Source organism: Octodon degus, unplaced genomic scaffold, assembly GCF_000260255.1.
Source record: "Octodon degus isolate 3935 unplaced genomic scaffold, OctDeg1.0 scaffold00006, whole genome shotgun sequence".
Lineage (NCBI taxonomy): Eukaryota > Metazoa > Chordata > Mammalia > Rodentia > Octodontidae > Octodon > Octodon degus.
The window spans coordinates 471195-487025 of record NW_004524582.1 but is presented as its reverse complement, the minus strand read 5'-3'; the positions used below and the strand labels follow the sequence as shown (position 1 = coordinate 487025).

General features: G+C 36.3%; 1 protein-coding gene across 1 annotated transcript in view; it reads left to right on the top strand.

Moving 5' to 3' along the window:
* The first annotated feature begins 1130 nt into the window (after positions 1-1130).
* Dthd1 (death domain containing 1) overlaps positions 1131-15831 on the top strand; it is a 65550-nt gene continuing 50849 nt past the window's right edge. Inside the window, exons 1-5 of the mRNA XM_004624644.2 lie at positions 1131-1273; positions 3328-3937; positions 8105-8432; positions 10494-10673; positions 12414-12658. Of these exons, the coding sequence (XP_004624701.2) occupies positions 1249-1273; positions 3328-3937; positions 8105-8432; positions 10494-10673; positions 12414-12658 (1388 nt within the window). The 5' untranslated portion in view covers positions 1131-1248. The remainder of the gene's footprint in view (positions 1274-3327; positions 3938-8104; positions 8433-10493; positions 10674-12413; positions 12659-15831) is intronic.

Sequence of the window (15831 nt, the reverse complement as noted above, 5' to 3'; positions counted from 1 at the left end):
TATTTGTATTTTTTAGGGAAGGGCTACAGGGTGTTCAGGGTCTCACTACTAGATCAGACTCGTACTGATCCGCCTGTTTATTTTTATTTTTAATTTTTTACGAGTTTGCTTTCTTTTAATGAGGAAGCATTTTGTCAAATTAAAGGGCAACTATCACAGAATAGAAAGATCAGGTTTCTATTACAAGTTTGAGGCAGATTTACCACACAAGGAAGTACTAACTAAATTATATTTAATGAACAATAGCAATATCTTTCTGGTTCAGTAGAGGAATCGTTTTCTTTTTAATTCTTTACTCTTAAAAACTATAAATGTTCACCACTTCCAGCCTGTAATTGTACCAAGCTTCAACAGTTTTTTCCTTGCAGTGGTTACTGAGCCCAGTGCTTCCCAGTTGCAAGCTAAAAGCCCTACCTCTGAATTATATCTCTAATTCTTTTTATTTTAATACAGAGTTTTGTTAAATTGCTCAGGTATTCTCAAAATTATGATCTTCTGCCACAGCATCCTTAGTACCTGGGACTGCAAGCATGTATCACTGTGTATGGCTAATAATTATGAATTTTTATGGCTAAACACATTTTGTCTGTACCCTCTCCTACCTTCCTGAATTATTTTGGGTTATGTTTTTGTTTTTCTGAGAAAGGGTCTGACTATGGAGTTTAGCTTGGCTTGAGCTCCCTATGCAGCCCAGGCTGGCTTCAAATGAATGTTGATCTGCCTGCCTCAGTTTCCCTGGTACTGAGATAACAGATGTGCACTACCACACATGGGTCCCCGAGATGATGTTGAAGCAATTCAACTCTTGCATTATTTTGTTGGTAATTATTTTAAAATGCATATGCTGAAATTTTATTAACTATATTATAAATACAGTTTACCTTTGAATACATTTCAAATCCCATCTGGAATCTGTATTTTGTTGCCTCAAAATATGAAAGGTATCTGGGTTGCCGGTATTGTTCTGAGTTTGTAAAACTTATGTGGAGAGGTGAGTTCTGAGAGCTAGCTCTGTGCTTGTGGCTAATCCTCTGTGCACCACAGCGCCCAGGAACGCCCCCTTCTTTGGTCACCTAGTAACTTTTCTCTGGTCAACAAAAAGCTGAATAAACTATTATGTTGGAGGAAAGTGCTTGGCTAGCTGACTTGGATCATCTCCTAGATTTTAGGAGAAATAACTCTTGCCAAGACTGGATTTGCTAAACCTTTAGTCTTTGCTGGCAGGAAAGAAAATTTTGGGAGCACAAAATGGAAATGGAAGACCTGGGATCAGGTAAACTAGGCCAAATATTGAAGCAGGTTTGGAGACAGAACCAAATGCTGAAGCAGGCGCTCCCGAGCGAGGGTCTTTGTGAGGGGGCTGGTGGGGCCAGCTGGGTAGCTACCATGGTCTTTCTGGGTCAAGAGCTCAGCAGTGCCCTTCAGCAGCTGCTGGAGCACACTGCAGGGACCCTGAACTCCACCTGCCAGCGGCTGTGGACACTGCTCGACAAGGAGAACCAGGGTACCTGGAGACAAGGCAAGTAGCTTTTGGTTTATTCCTTCTCTAAGAAATCTCAGTGGAGGCAATAACTGAGATGTGCTAAGTGCTTTCGAGTCAGTCTCTGCTTACCAGGGTCCAAGAGTATAATAGAGGAAGTCAGGCAAGACACAGGCACGCTGATGCCAGAGCTCTGAGGCCAGTTCCATGACAGACACACTCAGGAAGCACTTTTGGACTTTGGAAGCAGGAAGAATCCTACATCTAGGGTAAAGAATCCAGAATTTTGTGAGACAAAAAAATGTTGCATTTAGAGTGTGGCTTACAGAATGAATTGGGGTCAGATACCTGGAAATTTGGGAGTTTTAGGGTACTAGTGGGATCCAAGGCTTAGAGTTGGGAATTGTAGGCCAGTTCTGAGGCACAACAAGCAATTTTTTTAAGTACTGGAAAACAGTACTCCATCTCTAGAGTCACTTGAGGATGGACCTGTTAATTGCAACAGTACTAGGGATAGATAACTGAATCCCCCATCTAGCAGAGATGGAAAGGTTTTGGGACTAAGGCCATTTATGTTAGTGTAGTAGGGTAAAAAAAAAATCTGATAAATATAATCTTGCAAGAACAGTAGTTTCTCCAGATAAGGATACAGTGGTATCATGAAACTCAACTCTAAATGATACAGTGTCAAAGTGGGTAGGCAGGCCTCATCAATGTGGAGTCCAAGGTAGATAATATTAATATATTACTGTCTAAAGGACAAAGAGTGAGAAATTGGTCAAAGGTGTAGGACTCAGGAGCCATCAGCTAGTGCTCATGTCTAGACCTCGAGTCCCTGAACAGAATCAAATACAGTCATAGGCAACAGGTCACAATAAGGACTCCGTTACCAGAAAGTGGGAATTTTTAAAAAGGCATTTGTAGGTAGAAGACAAGTGGCAAGTTGTCAGAAGTGGAGTCCAAAGACAAACCTTTGGACGATTTGAAGTATCATTTGGTGATGATTCAAAACCGCTAAGCAGTGGGGGCCAGTCATAGATTCCTTAGCTTTGAATTGAGTTTAGCACTACAGAAGTGCTAAGCCTGTAAGGGGTCATCAGATAAGTCTTCTCAGTTGTGAGAGGAGGAATGCACATGTGGGTGAATGGTATGAAATGGGGCCAGGGTGAGAGACCACATCAGATCAGACTGCGATGGAGGACAGCATGGCGTGGTCTTGTGGTCCTTGGGAAGGCTCTGCAGGAACAAAGCTATTCTCTGAAAGACTGATTTGAGAATTGTTAGCAATCAGAAGCTTCGTAGGAGAAATAGTATCAAATTTGTCTAATTCTTAGAGCAGCATACTGCCCCTCATTGAAATATAGTGTCTACAGCAGCCAAAACAAGATAACTAAAGCACTTTTGCTACCTAGGCCTCTTCTGGCATGTTTGGCTAATTTTAGGCCCAGGTTTTTAAATGTATAATTGATAAACTATAGTAAGTATATCCAGGACCAATTCTTAAAATTATACCAAATGAAGAATGATTGATAGAGAGTCTGACATCAATTTTTATTGGGGAGAAGGGATCATGATATTTATCTTTACAATTCAAGGCATTTTGAAGGACAGTAGGGATCAGATTTACTCTTTGCTATTATGTTAAATACTGTGTTCCCAACTCCTAGAAATTCTAGAAGTGTCAGATGTGCAAAAGTCTCTTGTTTCAGGAAGTTAGCTTAAATGTCTGGTAAAACTCTTTGCAAGCTTTTAAAATTGTCTTGTCATACCTCATTATGCGGTGATGCCATTTCATAATTTTTTCAGTTTTGTTCCTATTCTTTGTGCATGTATATGTGCATGTGCAGAAATTATTACTTTCATAGAGTGCCTCATGAAAATGAATGAACATTTGGGGAACACTGCTATGCTTCTAAAGAAAGAAGAAAAGGAGATGTGTAATTTATGCAGCATGCATGATGAACATACCCCACAACAGACAATGGGCACCATTCAAGACTCCAAAGCAACAAGCATTGCTGCAAGAGGGAAACTAACTGTCATAGAAACAGCTACTGTTTCCTGCACAAATGGAGAGAAAAATCATTACGCAAACCAGGTCCAGTTAAAAAACAATAAAACACATATAAATTCTGTGTTGGTAGAAAATGAAAACAACGCATCATTAGCCAGAAATGTAACTGGGCAAGAAGAGTCACAGAACACAATGTTCCCAGATAATGCAGAAAATGGAGATGATAAACAAATAGAACACATGACTGCTGAGCACATAAACAGCAACAAGGAACAGATTCATGACATAATCCAGACAACAGAAAGAGACATTAAAGAAACCCCAGAGAACCTAAGAGACGAGATGACCACATCCTCAACAGCATGTGATATCCCCGATGAATATGTGAATGATCTCAATGACTCAAAAAATCAAAAACAACAAGATAACATTGTGGAGCAGGAGTAAGTAAATGCAGCACAAAAAGTACTTATACATCTCTTGTTACGTGGGTATTGCTCTCGTGTATAGGCATCTTAGTTGTTTAGGCTGCTGGAACATAATATCAAAAGTTGGACTTTTAAACAACCTCTCGCAGTTCTTTGGGTAGAGAACAAGATTAAGATCAAAGTATGGGTAGATCTGTGTCTACTGAGGCTTTTTTAGTTTAGAGGTGACACTTCTCTGTGTCCTTACTTGTAGTAGAAGCGAACAAGTCCCCTTGCTCCTATTTTATAAGGCCACCAATCCATTAAAAGAGGACTCTGCATTTATGCCCTGATACCCTCAGAAAGGCCTGCCTTCCAATAGAACCACTTTAGGGTTATAACTTCAGCCTATGAATTTTGGAAGGACACAGTCTTTCAACCATGGTAGTGCACATGAATAAGATAAGTAGGATTCATGCATCAGTAACATTTTACATTTCCATGTCATATCTCCAAAAAGGACACTGTAAGTCATTACTTCAGGTTGAATTATCCTTTGTAATTTGTGATTACTATTACAAATGATTTTAAGAAAGAAATATATTAAATACTTCTCTAAAAGAAAAAAAGGATCACATGAAAAATTTATTTAAAAAACAATTGCTTAGAGCACTGACACTTCTAAATTACTATTTTCTGAATTATGTGAGTAAAACTGAGATTACAGAATTCTAAAAAATGAAGAGAATTTCCATGTTATTTATATTCTCAAAAATTTTCTTGAATTTTTATTCTTTGTCTTTAGAATTTTAGGGGCTCATGGATAAACTTTGAAGGACACTTAAAGCTAAATATATATCTCCATACTTATTTTATCTCCTTGGAAATTATCTACAGTTCTTACCAGATTCTTTAAAAGGCTAAGATTTAAAAAAAATTTAAAAAGACTTACATATTTCATGAATTATTTCTCCTTTATGAATGAGTGATAATCTTATATTTGTTCAGATAATATGAAAAATTCACAAACTACATTTTCCTAAATAAATATAATTAATACCTTTAAAAGACAATGAGGAATAGAGAAGGGGAAATCATTTGGTTTGAGAGTCAGACAACCTCAATTTTCTAAAAAATTATATACTGTTCTGATGACTCTGGGGCCCTTGCTTCACTTGTTATCCTCATTTTCTTGTTTGTAGAAATAGTATGTTCTTCCTGAGACTATTTGGTAAGGTCAAATGAGAAAATCATGGAAAAGGCCTAGCACTGTGCCCTGGTGAGGGGCTCTGTGTTCGGCTAAATGGCCTGGTGATAGTGTATTACACCTCCAACCATCGTCAGCTTCCCAGCCTCTGACTCGGTCTACTCTTCTGCTGCCCCATTCTTTGTCATCAGGTACTGATGCTCTTTCACACACACATTGAATGCCATTTTCAGGACAATACCACTCGACCTGTGATCTTCAGCGAATCATTCTTCTCACATTGACCTTAGTTATTTTTATGATGAAGAGTTTGGGCCAGGTTTATTGTGATGTCTTTATAGATCAGATAATGTGATGAATTCAAGGGATGGGTCTTTCAATGTATGAACGACCTTCTTTTAGCAAAGCCAGTGTTCAAGTACGCAAGATGTGGTTACCCATTTCACTTGAGGAAAACATTGACTCTATATCCTTACTTTCAGAAGTGACTCAAAACATCAGCGAGTGAGTCATTGCCGAACCACTCACTCTAACCCCTCCTTTAGGTGTGCCCTGGTTAGTGATTTCCTCTTTGTGACATCTAGACCAATTGTGCTTGGCTTGCACATTTAAGAAGATGACTATTCAATGCAATATCCCAGGTTGGGAAGACATCATGCTGTATAAGATATGTATGTCATAAACAAAACCTTGCTCAGAATCTGTTGTGACTCCACCATGGTTAACTTTCCAAAATAACCACATCACCTTTAGTATAAATGTCCTATTTCGTACACAAAAGGGAAAAATACTGGAATAAGCCAAGGGAATTTGTGTCACTGCCTAGGTTCGTCATATTGGATTGGGACTGAGGAAAATGGAACCATTTGCTGGTCTCCTCATTCTACTTTATCTGTCAACTGGTAACCAAGGCTTCAGAACAAGGAGGGTTTTGAGGTGTCTTCCAGAACACAGAAGAGAGCCATTCCTGAAGTTACAAGAGCTGGGTCACTGTATCCTCTACTGAACTGTGTTTCTCATTTTCTAATTCCCATTCTCACTGTCACTAGAGAATACTCTAGCAGGGCAATGTGCTGGGTAATTTTCTACTCTATCTTTATTATTAATATAAATAAATGGCCTCTGTGTACAATTTCCACACTTTCGTTGTAAATTTTTGTTACAGTGAACTTAAAATTCTGATTGGTAAATAGCTAAAGTTTAATAACTTTATAGCTGAAAATATAATGCTGTGGAAAAATATAGATCCTCTCATTTCTCTTCAACAATCTCATATTTCAATCATTTCCTGGTGTACAATGAGAAGAGGAGAAACCCTAGCTGATAATTTTCATGTAGAAATCTAACATTTATTTAGCATCCAACATGACACTATAAGAAGCCTAACTATCTTCTTTCAGTCCATCTTCATATGTGTATCAATTATATATTAGTTTTCATTTGTAATGAAAATTACCATTTTAATCAATATCTTAGATTTGAAGGAATATAATTTTTTAACAGGTTGAGTGTTTACATTAAAGATACATGAACAGAAGACTTGGGAAGGTGGCACATTCCTATAATGACAGCTCCAAGTGGCCCGAGGAAGGAGCATTGTAAATTCATCCTAGCATGGGCAATTTAGCAAGACTCCTTCCAAAATAAAATTCTAGTGAAAGGCCTGAGTATGTGGCTTAGTGGTAGAGGGCTTGTCTAGCATGTGACAGGCTTCAGCCCATCACCACAAGACCAATCAAATGAACAACCAGACAAATAGACACAAAAAGAAGGTAGATGGAGCTAGCTATTTGTTCAAAAATTTATCATCTGTGGGATTTGTAGCCTGTCAAATATTTTTCAAAAATATTCTTTGGCATTTTAGGTACTGAATTCAGATCCTAATGTACATTAGATAAGGACTCTGCCATTAAGTTATACCGTTAGCCCTGAACTTAAAACTTTCGTTTTTATGTGTGAACTTAAAACTGTCTAAGCTTCAAATGTCTTATCTGTAAGATGGTGATAACAGTAATACCTGACAAACACAATAATTGTGAAGATTAAATGAAATATAAAAAATTAAATCCTCACAGAGATTTAAAATATTAGCTATTTTCAAATAGCTATTAACATCATCAAACAAATCATAAGTGTCTATTTTCAAATATATATTAAAGCTACAAAATCTTCAACAAAGTTGATGGTTAAAATGTGTAAAATAAAAAATAAAAATATATTTTTGTTATGATTAGCGGAGGGTGGTCATTCATCGACTTTAAATTCATAATATTTTGTGAATATTATGAATATTATTTAAATATTATGAATATTATTTAAATATTATGAATATTATTTAAATTGTGAATATTATGAATATTATTTAAATATTATGAATATTATTTAAATTCATAATATTTTGTGAATATTATGAATATTATTTAAATATTATGAATATTATTTAAATTCATAATATTTTGTGAAAAATCTTTCTCAGTTTTTTCTATAAAGCCCAAAGCATCATCTTTTAATGTAGTGTGCTTAGAGAATTCTGATTCCTTACAAGTGATTCCTCTGTCTCCTCAAAATTTAAGAAACTATTTAGGAATTACCACTTGTTTATTTTTTAAAAATCATCAATTTTCAATTTTACCGTGTAGTGAACAATACTGAGGAAAAACACAATCACTTAAATAATGATAATAATGATAAACAACAAGAAATGGGTAACATTATGATGATGCCCGCTGTACTCGAGGCGCAGATCTTTCTAGGTGCTTAGCATATCACGGTTCCCTTAATTCTCACGTGTCTTTGAGGTAGGTTTTCTTTCTGCACCAGGCTGCAATTGGAAAAACTGAGGCATGAAGAGGCTAAGTATCTTGCCCCAGCTCACAAGATCAGTAAGCACGAGCACACTAAGACACGGTGCTCTAGAGTGTTTGCCTTTCTGTTTCTGACTCTAAAGTATAGAAATATAACTAAATAATGGGGGAAATGCTCACCTTTTCCTACAGGTATCTCGATGTGCCGAGTGATGGCGCAGACCCCCAAGTGTCTTGTTACATTACAGCACCGTCGTACATTCTGCGGCAACTAGAATGCAGGATAAGTAACAGCCTGAGTTCTTTAATTGTGACCGACAATGAAGAATTGGTCAGCAATGTAGTCTCTGTTGAATGCTCAGATAAGGAGAAGAGGATCCCGTTTCCAATCTGCATCGCCATTCCCTTCACTGTCTGTTCCCGGGGAAATTACAGAGATATCATGGTGAAAGTGTCTGACACGAACCTTCAATCAAGTTACCTGTCCCCGACTTCCCTGGAAGGAATGAAAAGCTATAAGGTCTATACATCTTGGGCTACATCTGCATCTGCTCTTTGGCTTTTTTCTATTATGTTAATCGATAGCAATGTAGATAGAATTACTCCATTGAAAAGACAGGAAAGGGTTGATATATTCACATCAGTACCTTTGTGGCTTTTTATAATTTATACAGATTAAAGTAAATAATTTAGTTTTTAAAGTGAGGAATGGAGACTTTGGGTCCAGGATCCAGCAAATGTTATTTTTTTATACGGGAAACAAAGCCAACATACGGCTTAATTAACTTCATAATAATAATGTGTATGTGTGCTTGCTTTGTTGACATTGTAGACCAGCAAATAGACTTTAGTCTGTACATGGAAGAGAGAATATGTGGTGGTCAGGATCACTGAGGGAGGATCTGTAGGGTTTCAAATCTGGTTACTACATGTTTTGCAGAGTGGCATATACTTTTTTCTTTGTAGTAAATGTATGGCAGTTACCCCTAATTTTAGGTCAAGAAAATTGACTTCAAGTTGAACTAATATTTAAGGTTCTCTTGTATGCCACTGAAATAATTTTTAACCAAAGAGTTAATTTTTTCGGCTATATATATGCTTTTCTTATTTGATGAGGATGGCAGGAAGTAAATGTTAAAAAGAAGTTTATAATAAGCCCCTTTTCTGATTTTGCCTTTTCCATACTACAAATTAGATTATGTAGTTGGAAAATAAAGCTGAGTCTATTCTACTATTTCCTTCTAATTCATGCAAGTAATATATTTTATGTTTAGTCCAGCAAGCCTGGAAATACAAAATTCTCATCAACATTGCTCAAGATTACCCCTTTCAGTCTTGACTAGTCTGTGTTTCTATATAATAAAAGCAAATGTTGCACACATGCTTTTCATGAAATGAATTTGAGAGATGTTTAGTAAATGGATAATCAAGTCAAAAGAAAAATTAAGAGATTTATTGGCTCCCATACAAATAATAGCGTATACTTTTTTCTTTGTAATAAATGTATAGCAGTTACCCCTAATTTTAGGTCAAGAAAATTGAAGTTCTGGATTCCTTCCAACTCTTTATGTGAGTTCCATGACATTTAAAAATTCTAGTTCTTCAAAACACTTTGATTTCCCAACCCCATGAGTTCCCAGGAAGCTACCCTTTCTTAATTTCCACCATTTTCCCTCTGGCCAATTAAGAACATTCATCATGCTCTGAATTTTCCCAGAGACAAATTCATGCAGGGATATTGTGAAATCCCTTCCTTAGTCAGCCTTCAAATGAAAGATTATTTTCCATTGTGATTGTCCCTGAATGTTTGTGTGTGTGTCTGCCTGATTACCCACTCACGCTGGGGCGGAGTCCGGCTGGTGTTTGGGGAAGCATGAATAGACCAAATTACTCTCAATCTGCCTCCTCATTTTAAGCTTTGGTGATTATATGGGTAGATCATTTTGTTTTCATTTATGTACTCAGTTCGCTTTTGTGTGATTAAAAAAGTTTGAATATGTGCCTGCATATATGATTACATTTGAATATCACTATACAGAAAAGAAACACAAATGTGTCTCTCACAGTCATCTGCTCCCACTGCAGAGAGAGAGAAAAAGACTTTATTTGGCATCTTAAAAAGATTTGGATCTGTTATAAGGAAGAATTTTCTAACAGTACCAGTGCTATGGCATTTGCATACACTACCCAAAGTATAAATTCTCTAAACAATTGTTGAATATTCAGGATAATGATCTATATTAAAATTCACTTTATTTAAAGCAGGTGAGGAGCCCAAAGTAATTAATATTTGTGAAAACACTGGAAATAGTGTCCCACTATACATATATATTTGGGGAATATAATTTAAATTTAAAAATGCATTCACTTCTTCTTTCTCTCTTGTGTGCTCCAACTCTGAGTCCCTCTTAGTAATCTGCTTCTATATTTCATGAAAGGATCATAGATTTTCAGCTAATGGGCTCATGCCAAATTACAAGCAATTATAGTGACAGCATGTGGGATTTTTGGATAGTTTATAGAGTGCACTTCCAGAAGTATTGCTGTAACTTGCTTTTTTACTGCCCTTTAATCCACACAGGGAACTTGCGCAGCAGTGAAAGCTTACAAACTGGGTATGTTTTCTGTTGTGTCTTGTTTAAAGAAAGAGTCCTTCATAGTAACAAAGAAAGGCCTCACACTGAAGTCCGGCGTGGATTCCCGAATAGCCTTCTGTTACCCTCCAGGAGCTTTCAGCTCACCAGTGCTCGTACAGTTAAAGGTAAACCTTAAACCCTGATTGGCTTCTCCTGGATTGAAGTCCTCACTCACTGGAAGGGACTAGCACATATGGATATAAATGATGCAGTGATGATTTTGAATACATTGAATCTCATTTCAAAATAAATCCCTGCTTCATTTGGAAGATTCTTAGGGTCAGCCAGATAGCTCAGCGAATTAAAGTGCCTGCTTAGGCAGCTGCAGGAACCGGGGTTCAATCCTGTGCGTGCTGGCCCCACCCCTAAGGTGCGCTGAGACAGAGACTGAGACTGGGCATAGTGGCATGCACCTGTAATCCCAGCGCTTGGGAGTCTGAAAGCAGGCGGATCACTATGAGTCCAATCTGTGTAGTGAGACCCTGTAGACCCTTGTACTAAATAAATAAAAAAGTAAGTTTCTCCCAGCTAGTCAGTGATGCTGCTGTACAATTTTTATTGATGAATGCATAAGTTGAATTCCTAGGAAACAAATGGTGACAGACTTTGGAACATTCATGTAGCTCATTATTTCTGTGAGTTTGGCATCAAAATACTAATCAATCAAAATATTTAATGTTATGGGTATTTAGTTACATTTACATTGTGATAGCTGTTTTGAAATAAAGATTTAATATATACATTTTACAATGTGTGTAATGGTTTATCAACAAATGTTTTATTTCCTTAAATAATGTCCCCGTTATTTCTGGCTTCGACTCTTCACTCTGCTTTTCTGTTTCTCTCATAGTCATAAGGATGAGTGAAGCAGGAAGATTAGGAGAAAAACATTATGAATGCTTTATAAATAAATATTTCTCATGAAGTTTGAAATTCTAGCTGTTTTTAAAAGCTATTCTTGTGTGAGGGGGAAATGCATAAACATAGTCTTGTTTTCTAATGTTTAAAGATCGTTGATCTAAAAATAATACTGATTAGAAATCATATAAAATGTCTCTTTTGCTTGCTAGATTATTTTGGTGCTTAATATTTACAGTGTTTCTTGGTTATTTATAGTATAGGAAAGGGAACTTGGGTTTCAGAAAGATTCTGTAAGAACAGATTCAAGTGGTATTCTTGCATACAAGAGTTGATCGAAATAGAACAATGTTATTACAGTAAAAGACACACTGCCATTAGCCTTCAAAATATTCCCCTTTGCTCTGAACACACATATCCAATCTTTCTTGCTACTCTTTGATGCAGTTCTGAAAGACTTCTTTTTTGTAAGATACAATGAAATATATAGTCGGTGATGTTGTCAGGTACCGTCCAACAGAAAATCAGGCTCAAGAAAGAAAAATAAAGTGTGTTGTCATCCACCTTAATCACTAGGTCTGGCACCTTGTGACTTCTGGCCCATCAGAATATCCACGAAAGGTAAAGTTTTTGAATTGATTTAGGACAGTCGGGCAGCTGGGACAGGTCAACCAAAGATATTCATGCCAGGAGGTTCCCAGAAACACATCCAGAAGCGACCAGTTCTGTACAATGGGACAAGTATGTTCAAAGTGGGAATATTTTTTAGGGAAATCAAAAGGAATGTGTCTTTTACTGAAATACAGTATTTAAATTTAAACATTCACAGTATTTTTTGATGACATCTCATATGATGTCATGTTTCTAGTCAGCAGTGTACAGAGAAACACATGGCTATGTTCTGAATATTTTTCAGAAGATTGGCCCAGGAATGCTGATATTTGCATATTTAGCCACTACATGTGCATATATACATACATATGAATATATATCATTCCTTTGTCTAGATCCAGCCAGTTGATCCCTCTCTGGTGACATATTTAAAAACACAGCAAGATGCTGCCTACCCAGTACTGTCCACAAGCCCTCTGATTCATGTTCAACATCCATCAACTCACCCTTTTCAGAAGCCAGTCACAATAGTCCTACCTTGTCCTCCGCAATCTGATAGAAAGACCCTCGGGTCTGACATAGAGCATCAAAGAACAGGTAATGCCACACCAAACAGGAACGCACCTCTATGTTTCAGCCGGTAAGTAGGAGTCTGCTGGTGCTAAGTGAATTAACTGTAAGCAAACAAATTTAAGTGCTTACAAATTGTAATAAAATGTCTTGCATTCACATATTCGTTTTTAAGTATGAAAGATATTCTAAACTTAGATTATTGATCCACAAAAGGAAATAAATTTAGGCCCAATGGACACAAATGTGTACTGCACAGTAAGAGTAATATAAAATAGGCAAAATTAATTCTTCCTTTCTAGAACTTATGGTAAATTAAAAATATGTGCTGTATCTCAGCCATAAAGCAGTTTAAATTGGACTTATTTATAGGAAAATGGAGGGACCTTAACATTAAGAAACCATAGTGCCTGAGACCAGATGCTAAGTGAGATAAATCAGACATAGAGGGATATAGATTATAGTCTTCTCTCATATGAGAAATCCAAAACATAAATGACTTAAAAAGAAAAATAAAAGAACAATGGTAGGAAGTAGGAGGCAGGCTTTGTAGAAATGGGAATGGGATCTGGGGAAAAATGGAGAGGAGAGGGCAGGGGAAGGGAGGGGAAGTACAAATGACCAAGCTGCAATGTGGATACATACCTGTTCCCCAAGATAAATGTAATTGTTACGCATTGCAGATATATGTATGTGGCAATGCAGAGTGATGTGGCTATAATTTCTCCATTTAAAAGTTTTCCATTGCCGATGAAATAGCTTAGTGGACAAAGTGCTTGCTTTGGCAAGCGCAGTGACTAGGGTTTGATCCCTGGTCCCTCATGCCACACCAACCCAGTCCCCTAGGGCAGGGTGAGCTGGCTACAGAGTCTAGGTGGATGTGGTGGTGCAAGCCTGCAGTTCCTGTGCTGGGGAGACTGAAAATGGGAGGATCACTATGAGTCCAATCTGTGTAGTGAGACCCTGTTCCAAATACACCATTGAAAAAAAAGAAAAGCAAATTAAAAGTTTGCTGTTAATATAAGTGAAGCATTAAAACTAATCTTCTAAAAAATAAGTTAGAAACCATATTTACCCTATAGGTGAATTACTTTTCCCACTTTTATAGTAAAACATAAATAAATCAAATGCATGTATTGTCAGCCAGAATATAAAATCAGAAAAGAAATACTGTTAATAAAAAATTGAATAATAATAATAATCATAATCTTAATTCCTACCTTTCATTTACTATATATCAGTTTTCTTAACAGAAGAGGTGGATTTTCTATTCATTAGTTCTGAATGAGATATTTCTCTTTGAAAAAAATCAGAAAGTGGAGAAAGACCTGCAAACACTTAATTGAAATAAAAACTAATAACATATTAGTAGAAAGCTACCAAATGTCCAGTTAATTATGCAAATTATTTTAATTTTTCAGTGAAAGCACAAATTCAATGGCATGAAGAACTTGTATGAGCACCTTAACTAACAAATGGCACAATCTTGACCTAGACTTAGCTAGCCCAATTTTTAATCAAGACTCTCTGTAGCTAGCATTTTCTCAGCCTGAGACAACAAGAGCAGCCCTTGAGAAGAGGATTTCATTCTTTCTTATTATGTTTGAAGTTTAGGAAACTGAGAACAATAGAATGTTGACTTGCAGGTAGGAGAAGAAATAAAGCTTTATCTAATTAGAGGAACATGAGATACTAGATGGATGATCTATGTTCATCAGGGAGATTGGCCTGTGGTTCACTTTTTTGGTTGGATCTTTCTCTGGTTTTCATATCAGAGCAATACTTGCCTCCAGGAATGAGTTTGGGAGAACTGCTTCCTATCAATTTCAATGAAGTGCAAGATTCAGCTATGAATCTTCATCAAGATCATGGCTTTTCTTTGTTGGTGTGCTTTTTTCTTTTATTACGTTTTCAACTTCATTGACTGATATTGGGTTGCTTAGAATTTTTAAATCTTCTTGATTAAGCTTTGGTAGTTCATATGTATCTAGGCTAGGAATCTGTCTATTTCTTGTTTTGCTTCCATCCTATGAGAGTAAAGATTTTGGAAATAGTTCTTGATGATCTTCTGAATTTGTCTAGGGTCTGTATTCATTTCACCCTTTTCATTCCTTACTACATGAATTTGAATGTTTTCTTTCATTTTTTGATAAGATTGACTAGAGATTTATTGATACTATTTATTCTTTAAAAAACCAACTCTTCAATTCATTAATTCTTTGAATTATTTTCTTCATCTCCATCACCTTTATTTCTGCTCTGCTGTTTATAATTTCATGCCTTCTTTAGGCTTTTGGCTTGACTTGCTCTCCTTTTTTGAGGAGCCTGAGGTATAGTATACGATTGCTTATTTGAGCTCATTCTATTTTCCTGATGTGAGGGTTTGTCACTGTAAGTTTTCCTCTTAAGACATCTTTCACCGCATCCCACAGATTCCAAAAAGTTGTATCTGTATTTTCCTTTGATTTAAAATATTAAATTCTTCTTTAATTTCATCTGTAACCCTTTCATTGATCAGGAGGATATAGAGATTTTGCTGTTTCTTTTGTCAATAATTTCCAGTTTCATTGCACTGTGATCAGATAATATGCATGAAATAATTTTGATTATTTTGCATTTACTTAAGCATGTTTTATGTGCTAGCATATGACTATTTTGGAGAACATCCCACGTGCAGCTGAGAAGAATGTGTATTCTAATGCTGTTGGGTGGAATACTCTGTAAAATTATACTAAGAGCATTTCTTCATAAGTTTGACTTAGTTTTGTTATTTCCTTACTGAATTTTTGCATAGCTATTCTATCTTTTTGTTCTAATGGGGGTGCCAAAATTATCCAGTATCATTACATCATTGCTCATTTGTTTTTTTATGTCTATTAAAAATTTGTTTTAGGTAGTTGGGTGCTCCTACATTGGGTGCATATATATTTATAATTATTTTCTCTTCCTCTTGCTGTTTTCCACTGAAAAGTATGCAGTGATCTTCTTTATCTCTTTTAATCACACTTGGTTTGAAGTTGACATTGTCAGCAACCAGAATAGCTACCCATGCTTTCTTCTGGGTTCTTGTCACATGGAGTGTTATTTCCCATCCTTTGACATTTAGTCTGTTAATTTCCTTTTGTGTTAAATGTGTTTTTTATATGCAGCATATTTTTGGATTTTATTTCTTGATCCTTTCTGCCATTCTGCTTCTTTTGATTGGTGAATTGGGATCGTTTACATTGATAGTTATAACTGATA